Source organism: Eleutherodactylus coqui, chromosome 3 (genome assembly GCF_035609145.1).
Source record: "Eleutherodactylus coqui strain aEleCoq1 chromosome 3, aEleCoq1.hap1, whole genome shotgun sequence".
Lineage (NCBI taxonomy): Eukaryota > Metazoa > Chordata > Amphibia > Anura > Eleutherodactylidae > Eleutherodactylus > Eleutherodactylus coqui.
Window position 1 is genome coordinate 143,364,178 of NC_089839.1, and position 19,584 is coordinate 143,383,761.

Sequence of the window (19,584 nt, forward strand, 5' to 3'; positions counted from 1 at the left end):
ATTTGGCTCAACGTGAGGCCAGTATTAAATTCAACAGAACAAACTGCTTTAAATCTTCTGCATTCCTGCAATTCTCTCAAAACTACTATCCACCAAAAGTTGTGTGAAAAATACGCATATTTGAATGATCCCATTGAAATCAATGATTTCTATTCACTGCATATTACTCGCTTCAATGCGGCCGTGTGAATGAGTCTCACAGGGGCTCTGTGTGTCTTCCTACAGCCTCATGCACACAGTTCTGCCATGTACATGAGGCCTAAATTCTGCTATAATTCAGATGTTGTGGCTAGTCCTATTACTATATACCGTACATTTCTATTTCCATTTCTGTTTTGTGCAGATTAAATCTGAAATTAAAAAAATGACAATTTAATCATTATAATGGACAGAGTGACTTAAATCATACCTGCATGTTCAGTTAACATCTGAATAAGCTGCAGAGCAGCATTATTGCTGGCCATTATATGGCCCGTATCCTGCATTTTTCACCACTATTCCTCTCTGCAGGCTTAATTTGTAATTTTCAGATCTCTCTGGCAGCACTATGTATAAATCATCACCCCCCCCCTCACCCCCCCCCCCCACACACACACACACACTCTCTCTATACATTGCAATAAGCATGACTTTCCTCCTTCACTTCCTGTGTTCTGTCTTGCTATTTTTCTTACTTGAGATGGATGTCACCTGACATCCAAAGTGGGAGGATCCAGTAGCGGCCAGTACTTGTGAGTGATTTTTTACCACAAACACATCATTTGGGTAAATAAAGTGGCAGAGGCGCCATGGTAACTGCAATGGGCACACAGTGAGATAAGAGTGGAGAATACACAGCATCACTTACATTGTATGCAGGCATCCTCTACTGTCCTTCACAGGCCTGGAATGTTGGAAGCATCACTTACCTGTCAGGTCAGAAAGCTGAGAGAGGGGGAGCACTTAGGATGTCTGCTGACCCTGGGAATGGGCTTCTAGAATATCCCTGAATGAATTCAGCGATGGTCGCACATGCACACCACCACTCCATTCACTTCTATGGAACCATAGGAGATAGTCGAGTTCAAGTGCTTGGCTATCTTTGGCGACTCCATTGGAATGAAAGGAGCAGTCGTGTGCATGTGCAACCATTGCTGCATTAATTCGGGGACTTTTTCATCTGCACCAGTGGGGACCCCAGTAGTCGAATGCTCACCAATCAACAGATTATACCCTATCCTGTAAATTGGGGATAATTTACTTCTGTGGTAAACCGCCTTTAATACATATTTTTCTACTAACTACAATTACAGTATTCTACATAAGAAGAAAGACATATATACCCCCCCCACACACACACACACACATACACATTTATATACACAAACTTTTGCACTTATGCACACTAAAGCCCCCTTTTACACAATACGATTAACATGCAAATCACTTGTTGGGTCAGGCGCTTGGCACGTTAATTGTGCCATGTGAACGCATTCAGTAAAAGACTGATCGGCGATAAATTACTGATCAGCTCTTTTATACAGAGCATAAAATCATCGTGGGTCCACCGCTGTATCGTTCAATAAAAAAAACAGGCAGTTATTCTCTATGAACAACGGCCTGTTTACTGTGAATGGAGGCGGGTGAGCCAGAACGATCCCCGGCCCGCCCCACCTCCAGCACATACTGTTGAATCCACCACTTATAGGGTCCCATTGTAAAAAAAAGTGTATATGTTTAAAATCTTTTTTTACTGGATACCATTAAATGGAATAACATTGTCTACTATGCTATTCCATGCAATTTTTGTTATGGTACTGTATACTATCATATGGTTAGGAGGAGCAAGAAGACCAGGGCTGGACTAGGATTAATATGCAGCCCTGGCACACACCAGCCCTCTTACAACATTGCCCCTTCCATACTGCAGAATAGCGGTGCGCAATGCACACTGCAACAAATTGTGCCTACGACGTATTGCCTGTAATATGGATGAGTGTCCCAGCTCAACTGCAGGTCCTGAGGCTCGAACTCAGAGCATTATTGGTATCAGTAGACTTGCAATTGGGTCAGGACACTCGTCTATATTACAGGAGCACAACTGTGCCTGCAATATGCTTGTCTGAAATTGGGTTTACTGTAGGAGCTGAACGGGAGCCGAGGAATGAGGACGGTATTATCTGCTGTTATGCATCTTCAAGGCGAGCTACGTAAACAGCACTGGGTTGCAGCACTTGACTGTTTTTGGTGTTCGTAGGCTTCGGCCGCATAACTATAGCAACAGCTTCCCATTTTAGCCATAAAAATCCGAGATGGAAATACCCCTTTAAAGTATTGCCTCAAACACGCCAGATGAAAACCACAGTATAGTGCAAATTATCCTTACCGTTGCCCCAAACACAATAGTGTAGCTCAAATCTCAACAGCATTTTACGTATACCTCCCCTCACCCAATCACAGCAGCACATTTACCTTTTCCTTCCCATCCCTTCCCCACTGGCTGCAGCACTTTAACCCCTTCCATGCAACCCCTGCTTCACTGGCAGCTGAACTTTGACCCTCTCTTCCACTGGTAGCAGCACTTTAACCCCTTCCCCACTGGCAGCAGCACTTTACCCCTTCCTCTCTACCCCTCCTTCACCGACAGCTGCACTTTAACTCTCTCTTCCACTGGCAGCAGCACTTTAACTTTTAACCATCCCTCCTGCACTGGCACTGTCTGCCTTACTTGTCCCCTCAGACTTGCATGTGATGCTGGAGGTGGCGGGAGAGCTTTATAGGCTCTTACATCACCATTAGAGATGAGCGAGCATACTCGATAAGGTAAACTTCTTGAGCCAGTAGTGCCTTATTCGATTACCTGCCCGCTCGTCTTTAAAGATTTGGCTGCCGGCGCGGGTGACAGGTGAGTTGCGGCGGTGAGCAGGGGGGGAGCAGCGGGGAGAAAGTGAGAGAGAGATCTCCCCTCCGTTCCTCTCCGCTCTCCCCCGCCGCTCCCCGCCCCCTGCAGGCACCCGAATCTTTAGAGACGAGCGGGCAGGTACTCGAATAAGGCACTACTCGCTCGAGTAGTTTGCCTTCTCGAGTAAGCTCGCTCATCTCTAATCACCATCTTGATGACTGGCAGTCTGCAAAGTTAAAGGGAATCTGTCACCTACTTTTAACCCTATAAGCTAAGCTTAGGACCTGAAAGTAGGTAACTTGTTGAGTCCGGGGATGTAAGTGCTATACTTACCTTCCCCGCAGTTCCAGTGTGAGCGCTGAAGGCCACCGCTCAACGTATTGAACGGTGCTGCTTAGTGGTCCTCCCATTAGAGTTAGAATTCTATATTGCAGCACTGTTCAATGCATGGCACTAAGAGTAGGTGACAGATTTGCTTTACCTTTGCAGACTGCCATTCATCTACATTGTGAAGGACCTATGATGGTCATGTAACTGCTCCTTTTTCCATTCAAGGCTTAGAAATTGCACTGATAATACCAGGCTGGTATATCGGTGCAGTTTGATCTTTGACAGTGATGGCTGACCCATTGACTGACTGACCCACCCAGCAGATTACCAGTCCAGGCCTGGCGAAGACCAACAACATTGCAATTACCCCTTAACAGATGTAGGCCACAAGCAAGCAATCAATCGTGGGTCTTTCAACCTATTCATGCACTGAAAAGTTTGCTATGGGGCCCAGGCTTTCCTAGTTACAGCCCCATAAAATGATTGGCAGTTTTGCTAGTTATTACATTGGTATTAATGCAAGTTGACTCAAAGTGCATTGACCATTTGTTATGTTCAAAAAGATTTTATTGAACTTTCATATAAAAATTACGTTCAAATTTTAGCTATAAAACATTGCTTATTGAACTGTTTACCATGACAAAAAAACGTTTTCCATATGCATATTTAATACTACTAGGTTTGATAACTTCTTCCGTCACAACAAATAATTCACTCTCTTATCCAAGTATACAAAAAGGAATAAACATTTTGAGACTTTTCCGTGTCCCGTCAGAAGAGCTCCCACCCCGCGAGCCCTTCCACTCCCCCCCCCCTCCCTCCCTCCCATCGCCAGCATCTTTTCCAGTCCACAGATAGCATTGACTTTTTTAACACTTATGTGAATGCAATGCTATACACTCCAGGATCTGTGTTTACTGACATGTCTAAGAACGTGGTGTTGTAAAGTTAAACAACGAACTGAAATAACAATTTCTCATAATAGTTCTACTGATGTGTGGCTCACCTGCTGAATTCCAGGAATTATTTAAAGATGTGCAAATTCCTGATGATGTAGTCATCATACTCATTGACATTTTCAAGTAAGTGTTAACTCATTGTACGGGATGTAAATAAAGTTGGTGAACATTTTAAATTGTATTTAAAAGACTTATTTGTAGGTTATTTTATTATTTAGTACTTTCCGGCCTATGACAAAAATAAATCTCATGCTGTGTATGTGGTTTAAAGCAGGATGGGAGGGAACCTTTCAAGGTATAGATTTTCATAAAGAGAGGACTGGTAGGGGTGGTCCACATGCAGGAACAGATATGGGAAGAAGCATGCTTGGCTTCAAATTATGCAAATAAGCAAGATGGAACAATACCTCAGCCACTACCTACTGGATGGCAGCATTCCTTTAAATCAGTGCATGACTCGATAAAAAAGTCTTAAAAACAATGATTGGAAATAGGAAACCAAGCCAGAAAACCATTCACAGACAGCTGTTTCGGGGTGTTTGCCTCTCATTAGTGTGCAGTAGGTTTTTGGCTTGGCTGGTGAGAGGCCTGTGATGTGCGTTATGCAGTCTTTACTTTAGCAGCTGAATTAATGGTATGGCCTCTTTAAATAGAATCAGCAGTACATTTCTTTTAGTTTGATGCGCAGTTAGAAACATTGTAACAGTGTTGAATACTTCGGTGATATAATTTGTATCAATTTGTCAATACAGACTCTTTGTAACGCTGTATCAGCTTGCCAGTCTTTGCAGAATCAGTTACAGTCCTCTTCACTGCGCAGCAATTCTGTTTGTACTATCTCAGTCTTTATGTATATCAACACTGTCTCCCATTGTTGCAACACTCTCAGCTTCACTGCCTGTGCGCAATATTACACAGCCACTTTATATTTGCATTCGATTATTATTCATAGTCGTTTCCGGTGATATATTTATACTGCAATCTCTAAGTACTCATCAGGCATTGCACACTTTGAAAGCACTCACTACAGTTCACACAGATTAGCACTCATAGTCTCTTTAGTGTAAGGCTCTCTCTGTCTTTAGCAATTCAGTAGTTCACTGGCTACTGTAGCTGTACTGGGTTAAAAGGATTCTTTCAATTGCTGACGGAAGTCGATGCCTAATGCAGGTGTGATAGCTACAGCTACTATACTGTGCAGTCTCAGACTACTGAAAGTGGCAGTGCGACTGGAAAAGAGAAAACCCTAGAGCAGATGGTCCGAGAACTCTAGGTGATGAAGAATTGACTCAAGTAAAAGTGCTAATAGTGTAACCCTGAATGAAAGACCACAATATGAAGAACCCCAGTAGCAGAGGTGTAACTTCAAGCTTCTGGGCCCGAATGCAAAGTCTCTAACGGGGTCCCCAACTATAATGCTTTATTCATAGTACTGGGCTCCCTATATGGAGAAGAGAGGTCTTATGGGGCCCCTAAGGCTCCTGGGCTCGGGTGCAACCCCATCCCCTGCATCTCTTAAAATTACGCCCCTGCCCAGTATTGACCTAAGCTACCATTTGCTATGAGGAGTGAAAAATTTCCTAAGTACTCGACTCCATGCAGATGCACTGACAGTGCAAAATTCCAAAGGTGGAGGTGCAAAGAGAGGCCACTTCACAAGGAATTGACACAGTGGGGCAGCACGTTGCCCGCAAGAGCTATTAAACTAACCCCCCCTGCAGTAGTGGGGCATACTGTGGGGGAGGTGTGGATAGAACCCACAAACCAATGCTCTGAACACCTAGTTGCTGTTTGCCCAATGATTCAAGGCAAATTGAAAGGTTGGTTGACTGTCATAGAAATACAGGTTCCCAAGTCACAACTATGCCACAAGCCTTCTTTAATTGACACTTCCAGGTTTTAGTCAGATCTTAAAGAAAAACCGTAATCAAATTGACTGCAAACAACCACTTGTCAGTTCCCATATCAGGAGTTACATGGATGAATGTGCAAATATGCTGTCAAGATATCAGCAAGATAAGTATGATTATTGTCTGCAAACCTTTCCGAGAAGATGTTCCTGTGATCCTGGACATGAACTACAAATACAAACTAGACCAAATTATGTTTGCCAAATGAATGTCTGGATATTAGAAACAAGAACCCCCTCATTAGCCAATACAGAAAGCCTTTCAGCAGCTGATCCGAGCAGAAGAGTATATCTGGACTCTGGACAGTGTGGGGAATGTCAGAGTTCCTGGAAGAGGTTCTCTCACCTTACCTCCTCAACATGTGACTGTCTTCACCTCGACAGTTGAGACACACCAGTGAATGGAAGGAATTGAAGTAATTGTAGAGCCTGTGGGACTTTGAGAATTGGGTACCCCGAACATTAGCTATAGTACAAAATGGATGAGTCCCTGTCTGTAGCGTTAATGCGCAGTCCGAAAACGTTATCCTAGAATCTGAAGTAAAAATTGCTTGAATGTACATAAACTAAGATAAAGTGGTGAAAAGACAGAAGGTGTTTTTGGCCCCAGTGTAGAGTACATCTGGTAACTTGGCTGTGTCCAACGAAAGAGAGAGGAATTCCAACACTTCAATGGAATAGATGACTCATCTTACCTGACTCGACTCAGTTTAATGCAGAATAGATCGAGATGATTGAAGACTTATTATGGCTGTGGCATTCAACATTTGCCCGGCATGCCAAAGATTTTGGATGCATTGATGCCATTATGCATGAGATACCGACAGGAGATACTGCTCCATCCATGAAAGGTACTGGCAGATATTGAATTTCGGAGTCACCCAGAGTAGTCAAAGTCTGTGGGCAGCCCCTGTGGGGCTCATTAAAAAGAAAGATAGGAGTATCATGTTCTGTGTAGATTATCGCAAACTGAATGCCTGCACCATTCAATCCTACCTGCTGCCACGAATCAGAGTCCCTCTCAGTTCTATAGAAAGCCAAATATTTCTCCATCCTTGACCTTGCTAGTGAATACTTGCAAGTGCCCATCATAGAAAAAGACAAGGCCAAGATAGCATTCATCTTACCTATGGGATTGTACAAGTTCAACTGTATATCATTTGGGCTGACTAATGTGCCCAGTACCTTCCAGTGGCTAATGGAAAAGTGCCTTGGGACCTCAATTTTGATGCCATCCTTATGTACCTGGATTACATCAACATGTATTCCTCCATCTTCACAGAACATCTGAATGGATTAGAGCAATTGCTAGAGCATTTACAAGCCCATAGACTGAAATCCAACTGAAGAAGTGTCATTTGTTCAAGCAGAAAATGGAATACTTAGGCCACACTTTGGCCAAGAATGGGTTCTGCCCTCCAAACATAAGGTGGCTTTTGTACAGCAATGGCCAACGCCGAAGACTCTGTGAGAACCGAAAGTATTCTACAACTTAGCCGGATATGACAGATGTTTCATCATGGTCTTTGTGAAAATTGCAGCCGCTCTGAATGAGCTGTTAAGAGAAAGAGCTGGTTGCCCAAATAATAAATGCATTTTGTTGGGCAGAGATCGGGCATTGAAAGTAGCCTTTTTTGAAGACACTCTAGTCTTGATAGGAGATCAACCAGTGTGCTAGTTTTTTGGAGCCTTTATCTCTTCTCTCCTACACTTTTTATCAGCTAATTTACTACATCAAAAATAAACTTTGTTGTAGCCAATAATTGGCTAATAAGAATGTGCAGGAAGGGCTGAAGACCAAACATCAGTCCAGCACACTGAAAGATCTTAATATCTGTGCATTCCTTTTAGACAGGAGTGATAGCTGTTCAGTGAATGGGGCAAGAGCCCGTCCAAGATTGCTCCGACTGCCCACCTACAATTACTACAAACAGGCAGTTATTCACAGATGAATGACTACCCATTTACATTGGTCTTCTAAAAACCAAGCTACTGTGACAAGTGAGCAATTTCTAGTTTAGCGCAGTGTCAGTGGCCGCATGTACACAGGACAACTTTCACCCACGTTCCGGCCCTTTTCCAGCATTTATTCATGCAAAAATTGCCCATGTAAAGGTACCCATACATAGAGCAATTAACTGTTGGAACAAGCAAATCAGTTGTTTGATTTGAAATTACGCCAATTTACATGTGCAAATAATAGTTTACATTTTTCGTTATAACACATTCCGTCCATCGTTGGTCTGTCCAGTGAGTCTGGAAGTACTTGGGAAAGATCTACGAATGACTGATCGGTCACCTTTTACACACAATGACTGGCAAACAACAAACAATGATTTCTATGCCTGCATATTATGAACGACGGACAATAAGTGAACAAATTCGTCGTTCAGTCATTTGCCATGTTTATACTTCATGATTATCGTTCATCTTTGAATGATTCAGCGATTATTTGAACAATAATCTTTCCATCTAAAAGGTCCTTAGGAGACTGCAGTTTCTATATACAGCGATATGTAGAAGCTGAAGAAATCACATTTTGCAAGTTTTTTTAAATTAAGTGATATTGCAAAAATAATTGTTAGCCCAAAATACATGTATTTAAGGGAAAAAATTGCCCGCAAAGGTGTCTATCGCCTTTAAATTCAAATACACATGCAGAGAAGATAACACAATAGAAAGAACATTTTTATAAGAGATAACTGACCATATTTATTGAATGTTTTTTTCACACAGCCCCGTGTATTTTGAGAATAGCACCTCTCCACCCCATATGAAGCATGTATTGGTGTTAACCTTGGACCAGCCAAATGTTAGTGGAATATTTACTGATTCTAACACAACTCAACTGGTAAGTCACTGTATGCAACATTATTATGTTACAATGTCACTTAATCTTGCACTTATTTTCCACTCAGGTCGGAAATTTAGTATAGATCACACTTCAACAAAGTCCATATACCTGAAAATCTCACTCCTACAATTCCTGAAACATGGTATTGCATTGTAAAGTGTTAAACACATCCACAAATTAGCAGCAAACAATTGGCATGCTGCAGATTTTCTGCAGTGTATGTGAATTCCACTGTGGATTCTGAATTCATCACTGTATGGTGAAAAATCCACAGTAGCTTTAAAATAGCTTTAGAAAATGAACTATCCTTCAGTTTAACTGAAAGCTCCTACAGAACTGCACCTTCCCACAATTTGCAAACAGGATTTTGGCACCAGCACAGTCTCTTAAATTGATTTTAACACCACAACCAATCCCCTAACCTCATGTCATAGCAGTATGACAGAGGTGAACAAGGCATCACGCTGAAACGCGTTCTTGTTTGGATTATGTACCTGATTATACAAGCATAAAGTAAAATAAAAGCAAAGAAAAATCATCTTATGTGTCCGCATTCCCATGTATCCACTATCATAGCAGTATGTGCCAGAACACACTCATTATGTCAGACATACTCTCATTGACTCATCAACACTCACTAACGTTTTCCTTGGAGCACAGGAGCCCGCTCCCTTTCCAAGCTTTTTTATACTAGCATCAATGTGTATCGCCCACCTCCAGTGCTGAGACAAGGTGACTTGGCGCCCTAGGCATGCTAAGCAAACTGCACTCCACCCCTGCAATCCACAGAATTAATTAAAATCCACCTTACTCTCCCACTTTTACCTTACTCTTTGACACTTTTCACTCCCTTCTCAGCCCTAAACCGCAGCCCCCCAGTGATGGATTTCAGTGTTGAAGAGTTGGCTGCTTACTTCAAAAAGAAAATTGATGACATCTGGTAGGAAATAACCTCCCAATCCCAGACTAGCCCTGACCCTAGTCTCTTCAGTATTGCTCCCTACTGATCCTCCTCAATTTCTTCGCAGCATTTGACACTGTTGACCACTGTCCTCCTCAACATGCTGCGCTCCATTGGCATAAAGGACAGTACTCTTTCCTGGTTCTCCTGCTACCTATCTGACCCCTCCTTAACATCTCCTTTGCTGGCTCTACCTCCCCTCATCTTCAACTTGCTGTTGGGGTGACCCAGGGCTTGGTCCTTGGCCCCCTCCTCTTCTCCATCTACACAGCCACTATTGGACAAACCATCAGAAGATTTGGCTATCAGTGCCATCTCTATGCTGATGACAACCAGATATATACCTCCTCTCATGACATCACAGCACCATTCCTTCACAACACTACTGACTGTCTGTCCGTTGTCTCTAACACTCTGTCCTCCCTCTACCTAAACTGAACTGCTCAAAAACTGACTTACTCGTGTTCCCGCCCTCTACTAACTGACCTCATCCTGACATCTCCATCTCAGTGTGTGGCACCACCATAACTCCCAGACACCACGCCCGCCGTCTTGGGGTTATGTTCAACTCTGATCTCTCCTTTACCCCCTACATCCAATCTCTTGCCTGAACATGTCACCTGCACCTCAAGAACATCTCAGTAATCCTCCCCTTTCTCACCATGGACATGCTAAAAATGCCTACTGTTGCCTTCATCCATTATTGCAACTCACTGCTGATCGGTCTTCCCTGCATCACACTCTCCCTTCTCCAATCCATCCTGAATGCGGCAGCCAGGCTCATCTTCCTGTCCAGCTGCTACTCAGACGCCTGTGCCCTGTGCCAATCACTGCACTGACTGCCTGTGAAATACAGAATTTAATTCAAACTCACTACCTTCATTCATAAAGCTCTCCATAGCACCGCACCACCCTACATTGCCTCCCTTATCTCAATCCACCACCCAGTCTGCGCCCTCCGCTCTGCTAACTAAATCAGATTAAGCGCCCCTTTAATTTGAACCTCTCATTCCCACCTCCAAGACTTCTCCAGAGCAGCACCAGTGCTCTGGAATGCAATACCCAAAACTATCTGGGCAATCCAGGACTCGCAGAACTTCTGCCGTGCTCTAAAAACGAACCTCTTCAGGAAGGCTAACCACATCCCCTAAACCAAACCCCTCTGTACACTACCTGATAACGTACTCCCTGTCCTGTTGACTGCAATCCCTGCTAGCCGCAATCAACCACCCCTTGCAGTAATACCAATTCAGCCACTATATGGCTCAAGTCTGACCATCAAGACCATTGTCTATGAGTATTGCATCCCTCACTCTCCACCTCACCATACTGTGCACATCTCCAGCCCCTTTACCTTTTGTATCACCCCATTATTTGTAGTATGTAAGTTCATTGGAGCAGGACCATCACCTCTACTGTTTCCATCAATTGATTACTTAATGTAACCATGGTTTTTGTATCTTTGTTCTTTGTATCTGTTCTCCCCCTGTTTTGTAAGCGCTGCATAATATGTTGGCGCTATAGAAATAAAGATTATTATTATAATGAAAGAGATTTAAACACACTTTAAAAAAAAATGTAGATCAAGGCAAGTAAATATTTAATCTGGTGACTCATTTCTCTTTTCTTCTCCATTTGGCTCAGAACGTCCTGACAATTTATCCTTAAGACTGCACAGTTTGTTGATAAAACATCTTAAGCCTGATGTATAGCTATTTTGGCTGCAGAAGTAACAGTTGCATATGAGACTCAGAGGCTGTCCTCACAAAAGAAGACATAGTATTATAAATTACACAACATAGCCCGGGGTTGGCGGGGGGGGGGGGGGGGGGGGGGCTCTTTGTTGCAAATTTTGCATTAGCTGCCAGATCCAACACCTAATTAAGGCAGACCCCTAGATTTGACCCAATAAATAATAGGCACCCCAGATCAGACTCCATAATGAATACAGCCCCAGTCCCCTTTCAGACCTGACCATAAGAAAAATAACTCACTGCTCCTCATTCCTTCTGTCCTGGTGCTGCTCTCATCAGTCTGTGCATGTGTTACAACAGATTTTGATTTTCGTATATGGAGGTCTGGTTTATGCTAGTGCCGTTTTGGATTTTCCTCTCATTTTCTCTAGCTTTGGTCGGAGCATCTATAGGAGTGTTCTGTTACCAGTTGCACCTGGTGGGAGTGCCTATATCAGTGTTCTGCTACCTGTTGCACCTGCTTAGCAATTAGGGAGGCCTTTTATGCCCATCTTGGCTGTGGACCTGTGCTGATTATTCTCAGTCTTCATCTTATGGCTGTTGGAATCTGAGCTGGATTTTGGTCTCTTGTTTTTCCCAGCTCATCTTAAGATAAGTACTATGGTTGCTTGTGGAAGTTGTATTCTTACTTAGTTGTTTATTTCTGTCCCACGTAGGGACAGTGAGTGGCTGAGTATTGTGGGTAGGCAGTTACAGTCTCTTATTCTGAGTCATATAGGAAAAGTTTCCCTCTCCATCTGTTATTCCATACATTACCTGTGATGGTTTATGTTCTTTGTTCCATTATGTAAACATAGCCTGGGAAGTGTTCGGGGACTGGTTTCAGTACATCCTGGTTAGATGTGACATAATAGTCAGCCAATACTTTTTCTCTGTGGGATAGTATTTTGATTTTTCTATGGATCTCATATGGACATTATCGAACCAGTTTAGAGTACTGACTATTGAGGTCACTGAGGTAAAGCGGCAGCATCTGGTCCAAACGGGATCAGTAAAAGAACCTAAACTTGAGTTACCGTTTTTCTGGAAACCAACAGAAGTTTGTGTCATTTAGAGAGTCTTGTAAATTATATTTTAAACTGTGTGCCAAATCTTCAGAAGGTGTTATTTCTAGATTGCAGGGAGACCTTCGAGCTTGGGCCTTTTCTGTACCACCACCTTCGGAAGCTTTATCTTCTGTGGATAATTTTTTTTCTGCCTTCGGTTTGATCTATGACGATCCTGATAGGGTATCTCTGGCTGAAGGTAAACTCAGAGGTCTGCGTCAGGGGTGGTCTGCCAGTGAAGAGTTTTGTGCAGCGTTTCGTCGGGGGACCGGTTTTGGTACATCCTGTTCAGAGATGACAGCATGCTTTGTGTGCTTTGCTGAAGTTTCTCCTGTCCTCTTGGTCCTCCTTTGTTGCAGGCACACATCCTGATGCCAATGCATACTACATCTTGACATAGGCGGTGTTGGAACTCAGCGCAGGGTTGATGCCCGGAGCAGGGGAGGACCAGCTGGGAGCAAGGAGCAATGCTTTCATCACTGATGGAAGTGCTTATTGTATAGAATGTTAACAGCTTTTTTAAAAAAAATGTTTACCAATAAAATCACACCCCGCTCTCACCTATGCCAAGGTGGTATCCTAGGCAGTTGTCTACCCTTGTTCCAGTCTTGTCCAACTCCATAGTCATTGATAAGCTGAACACTTCAGACAGTTCTGAGGCATAGACTGTATTGTAATTGTATTTGTTATTAATATATTTTAGTTGAAAGATGATTATGCTGCTGGATACTTGGATGCGGTTCTATTGTTTGGACATGGACTGAAGAGCTTTCTCGAAAAAGGAAATATCAATCAAACCATCAAAACAGATGAACTTATTGAACAATTTCGCAACATTACCATTACAGGTTTGCTTAAATCACAGTACAATTATGTTAACTGGAAATATACATTATGCACATTTATGTCTCTTGAAAAAAGGATCTTACTCCAATAATGTGCTACTCCTCCACCATTACTAAGAAAAAAAATTGAACTTAAGCCTGGGTTGCTGTAATTCTACGCTTTCACCTGCAAAATTGTATGGCACCTCAGGTAGACGTGCTTTAGACCACATACAATAACCACTGCTAAGGAACCCAGTCTAAAACATATGGCATAGAAGCAATATAATAAGTCTGCTTTCAGTCAGATGTAATATGGCTTGGTAATAGAGATGTATACTGTGTGCCTAGCAAGTGATAGGATTACCACATAAGAAAGTAGGGAAACCTTTCCCAAAAGTTTTGCTTTACACTGCTTTGTTGTAATGGAATCAGACATCTCAAAATTTATGTAGTTTAACAAAGTTGCAGGGCATCACAAGTCATATGAGGGATAGATAATATCTTTGTTATGTTCGTGTGGGCAAACAAACACCAGGCCCACACGAACATGACCCAGGACACAAACAGGAACCAACTGACGACACACACTTGCCATGCATACCTGTACATATAAGCAGATGGAATTGCTGTAAAAGTACAAGGTATTGGTTTGTATATTGGCCAAAATACTTAAGCATTCAAGTCACGATCAAGGCTGCTTGTTGTCTTGCGGGTCCCTACACTAGCAAGACAACTGACCCCAAGCTGCAGGGAGAATGTCAGGATCCTGCCTAATAAGCAAAGCGATCATGTCAATAGAGGAACCTCAGTCCTGACTATCTCTCAATGACTACTACACAGAACCAGAACAGACCGGCACACAGAACACAAATCACACAGCAACACGCTAGGGTTAGCATGCCACACACAACCACATAGAATAGGACTGTTCACTCCTCATGTCTAGCCACATGCACAGACATACAGAACATGACACTGTTCACACCATATACACAGGGCTATTCACACCTAATGTCTGGCCACCTGCACAAACACTGGACTAGCCCCTGTTCAAACACATGACACATGTACAGGCATGCAAAACCAACAAATCCTAGAGTTAAGGGAAACCAACCTCCTCTTGCATAGGGAGGATATTTATCTGCAACCAGATTGGTGGTGATAGGCTAGCAGGAGAACACCACACCCAGCTAGCTCAATCATTCCACACCTGTGGGGCTGTGCTGCTAGAAACCTATGTGGTACAACATATCCCAGCCAGCACAACCATAATAATCTCTCTCATATAACCCATACATATAACAAAAAGTCTCTTCTATAGTATATAGCATACAAAAGAAAAAGGAACTGGAGTGCAGACTTGTAAAAATACATATATTTATTAAATATCCGGAAAAAGAGAACACAGAAATCCACACAAATATAAAAACCATTGAATAATAATATCCCCACATAATGGTAGGAATCCCTGAAAGCATAACACAAATTAATGTAAATGTATATCATTTGATATGTTAGGGCAATAGCCATCCATGCATTTCTAGTATAACCCCTATCTAAGAAGGAAGGACAAAGTGCATATCATAAATAATGCAAGAATTTTCAAGTACCTTTATAGAGTATAATGCTCCCTATGAGTCCCACCACAGTGTAGGGAATAGACCCCTTACATGCGTTTCAGAAAAGCCTTCTTCAGAGCGATGCTAGCATCCACATATTCTATCCCGTAAATAGTGTCCATGTAATTGAACTCACCTGTCAATAATGCTTGCCCCTTTAAACCACACCTACACGTTCTCAAAAAACCTCCTTTCATTGAGGATAATATATCCTATGTAAGGGTGTACCAATATGGCGCTCATTCAGGCTAATGCACATGTGTGAGACTGCCTTGAGTCCATAGGTTGTTCGGACTATCCATCAGTCAGTCTCGCAGTGATAGATGTCCCTGTCACAGGTGACGTAATGGCGCATACGTGGATGGTGCAGGGGAGCCTGGGGTGACGTGCATCTCTCATGGAGCAATGCTTGATCAAAAACCTAAAATCTATACCTTCTGGAAGGAGCTGTATTATGGGTGACTGACCATAAACCAATGTAAGAAGGTCAAGTAAATCTCTCCACATGGGCATAAAAATTCAACTTACTGCTCAAAGAGCATCAATGAGATATATAGTATGCTGGACAGAATTAGAAAGCAAATTAATTGAGTATTACAAATCTAACATTAAAGCAGTGAGTACATGTAAAACTTTCTACACTTTAATTATTTTTCATGCATAGGTGCTTTAGGTGAAATTGATCTGGATGAGACAGGTGACCGAGATCGAAATCTGACTCTTTTGTTCCACTCTGTGAATTCTAAAAATGTAAGTAAAAATGTGTCACCTGTAAGAGTTGGAATGGGGGAATGCAATGCTGACAGGCACAAAGTTATAATTCCTGATCTCAGAAAAGCTAATTCGCTTGTAAGGGGGGACACTGCCTCTTTAAATAGTATTTCATTAGGAACTTGATTTATCACCGAGGCAGAAAAGTTCCCACTGGAACAAGAATCTCAATCACTGATGGGAACCACTAACTAATAAAACTTAACTTTTAATAATAAAACAATTTAAAAGAAATTTGCGTAGCTGGATATTTGTTTAAGTTTCTATGCGTTCCAAAGAATAGGATAGTGCCACTTGGTGGCAGGCATTGTAGGAAGGGATGAACTTTAAAAACGATAATAGTTCATCCCTCCTTTGTTGATAGGGAGGAATGTTAGAAAGAAAAACAATCTATTCCTCCTGTTCTACTTAGGAGTGTCCGTTCTTGCTTATAAACTACAAGCATGTAAATGGTCCTCCAATTGAGCTAGACAGCATTAGTCACAACAGAGCATATTGCTCAGTGACATCATCTTAAAGGGGTTGTCTCGCGAAATCAAGTGGGGTTATACACTTCTGTATGGCCATATTAATGCACTTTGTAATATACATCGTGCATTAATTATGAGCCATACAGAAGTTATTCACTTACCTGCTCCGTTGCTAGCGTCCTCGTCTCCATGGTTCCGTCTAAATTCGCTGGCGGCTTGCTTTTTTAGACGCGCTTGCGCAGTCCGGTCTTCTGCTCTGAGCACGAGCCGCTTCAGTGTGCTCGCCGCTACAGCTCTTCTGCGCATGCGCAGACGAGCTGTATCTTCTCGGGAGCGCGCTGGAGCGGCCATTCTGCTACCATCCTCTCTTAGAGGAAGGTGCAGAGCAGCCCAGCCCAGCCAAGTGATGGGTGACGGACTGACGGGGGTGACGCGTGACTGACTGCCGCTGTGGCCCCGGAGCCTACCGCTGTGGCCCCGGAGCCTACCGCTGTGGCCTTGGAGCCTACCGCTGGGCCCCGGGGCCTACCGTTGTGGCCCCGGAGCCTACCGCTGGGCCCCGGGGCCTACCGCTGTGGCCCCGGAGCCTAACGCTGGGCCCCGGGGCCTACCGCTGGGCCCCGGGGCCTACCGCTGTGGCCCCGGAGCCTACCGCTGGGCCCCGGAGCCTACCGCTGTGTCCCCGGAGCCTACCGCTGGGCCCCGGAGCCTACCGCTGGGCCCCGGGGCCTACCGCTGTGTCCCCGGAGCCTACCGCTGGGCCCCGGAGCCTACCGCTGGGCCCCGGGGCCTACCGCTGGGGAGCCGGGGCCTACCGCTGGGGAGCCGGGGCGTAGCACTGAGGAGCCGGGGGCTAGCGCGGGGGAGCCGCGGCATAGCGCCGGTTACCTGCTGCCTGGCGGTGGGTGACTGGTCGGCCGCGTTCAATTCAATCCCGGGGTCCGGTCGGCGGCTGCGGGGCGTCTGGTTGTCAGGGAGACACAGCTGGTAGCGTCTCGGGAGCGCGCACGTCGGGCTACAGCAAGCGACGGGAAAAGAGCCGGCGGCCATCTTGGAGAAACTTTTTATAAGTTGCTGAAACGCTGGAACTGTAAGTACAAACCAGCTAGAAAAGTCATTTACAGGGGGGCTTAGTAATGTATGCTTAATTAGGGGGACTGGGCAAAAAAAAAAATTCACTGCTTCCTCGAGACAACCCCTTTAATCATATATTCAGAATTGGATATCGTGCTATTAGCAGATCAGCCTGATTTGAATGGAGTGCCTTCTAAATGAATACACTCAGTTTCTTTAAATGAATGTGTTACACTCATACGGTGAACCTGGGAGCACATAGAATTTGATTATATTAATCGTGTGCCCTTAAGAGCCTATTATGGTCTTTTTTTTTCTATTTACTGGCCCTGAGTCAATGTTGAAACAAATTATTAATCAACATTATTGGATGTAGATTGTCACGATCTGTTGCATCTAAGATCTGGCTATAATTGATTAGAATCAATATATATCCAATATCACGATATAGGTCTAAGTGACAAACATTGACAGATACCCTTGTTCTATTTGGGCTGTTATAGTAACATATTACATAGGCCCAATATTCACAAGTATGTGACTGATCGTATGTATGCGAGTGGCACTATCCTATTCTTTGGAACGCATAGAAACTTAAACAAATATCCAGCTACGCAAATTTCTTTTAAATTGTTTTATTATTAAAAGTTAAGTTTTATTAGTTAGTGGTTCCCATCAGTGATTGAGATTCATTAGGAACTTGCAGCCAAGTCCGAGATCTGTGTCCACAGAGCAAGGAGACTTAGTGACAGTTATTTGGGCACTTATGATACCTAACAGGGAGAGATTAGGCCTGTGTTTTATCAGAAGATACTCGGTGTGGCAAATGCCCTATTTACACAGGTTGAGCTGTGGGGAAAACGATGCCGGAGACTCGTCCCACTCATGCTGTTACACAGGAGTATCGCTGGCATCGCTCATAGCGCTGCCGGCACGGAGGTGTGGAAATATCTGTCTCATCTATCTCTCTGTCCATCTCATATCTATCTCTCATCTGTCTATCTCACTCGTATTTATCTATCTGATATCTGTCTATCTTAGATCTATCTATCTGAAAGAAAAGTAGGAAAAAAATAGGAAGAGTATACATAATTGGTACAATCAGAAATGTAATGACGCAGCCTATAAAACTGATGTGTTATTTATCCCGCACTGTGAGCTGCCTGAAGCAAAAACAAAATTAAATTAAATGTAAAAATTTATTTTTATGTTTATCATACCTCCTAAAAAGTGATAAAAATGTATGTCGTAATGAGAACCACAGCTCGTTCCACAAAATTACAAGCCCTCACACAGCAACATCTGCGAAAAATAGAAAAGTTATGGTTCAGAATATGGTGATACAATAAAGGACTTCATTAAAAAAAATGTTTTTTTGTGCAAAAGTAGAAAAACCCAAAAAATCACAAAATAGGTATTGTTGCAATTGTAACAACCCACAGGATAAATTAACATGTCATTTATACCATAAAGGGAATGTCTCCCCAAAGATTAAAAGATTTTCAACATATGTGTGCATACGTGCACAAAAAAACACGCGTCTATTACAACCACTACATTCCCTATGGTGTGTTCACATGTCCTGTCCGTGTTTTACAGGTGTGCGCCTGCAAAGATAGGACATGCATGCACAATAAGGAAGGCACGCATTGCCTTCAATGGAGCCACGGTTGCTGCCAGTGGCTCCATTAAAGGCAATGACTGCCAGCACTCCGGAAGTGATTTTCAGGGAAGTAAAAAAAAAAAAATATATATATATACACACTTACTTGCCCGCCACTGCCGTGTCCCCCGCGGGGATGAAGAACACATCTGCCACATGCCAGCAGATGTGTTCTATATCTCCGCGGGGAATAAAGAATTCCCTGCTGCACCAGATGTGACAGATGCAGCAAGGAAAGTTATTGAAAATAGAGCATGATGCCCTTGCCTGGACCCATTTTTTCCATATTAAGGGCTCATTCACGCGGGCATCAAAATTACACAGGTTTACTGCACAAAAAAACTGCGGCTAACTTTGCTTGAAATTGCATGAATGCATGATTTACCATGAACCTCATTAGTGTTAGAATTGCCCAATCACAGGATCTGGAGTGGCGTGTTGCTGAAAAAATGCGCTGCTGAGAGAA

At 43.3% G+C, this 19,584-nt stretch overlaps 1 protein-coding gene across 1 annotated transcript in view; it reads left to right on the plus strand.

Annotated features, from left to right (window-relative positions):
- Nucleotides 1-19,584, plus strand: part of GUCY2C (guanylate cyclase 2C) — a 160,733-nt gene that overhangs the window by 37,783 nt on the left and 103,366 nt on the right. Inside the window, exons 6-9 of the mRNA XM_066594884.1 lie at nt 4,197-4,293; nt 8,816-8,930; nt 13,398-13,542; nt 15,805-15,890. Coding sequence (XP_066450981.1) covers nt 4,197-4,293; nt 8,816-8,930; nt 13,398-13,542; nt 15,805-15,890 — 443 coding nt within the window. The remainder of the gene's footprint in view (nt 1-4,196; nt 4,294-8,815; nt 8,931-13,397; nt 13,543-15,804; nt 15,891-19,584) is intronic.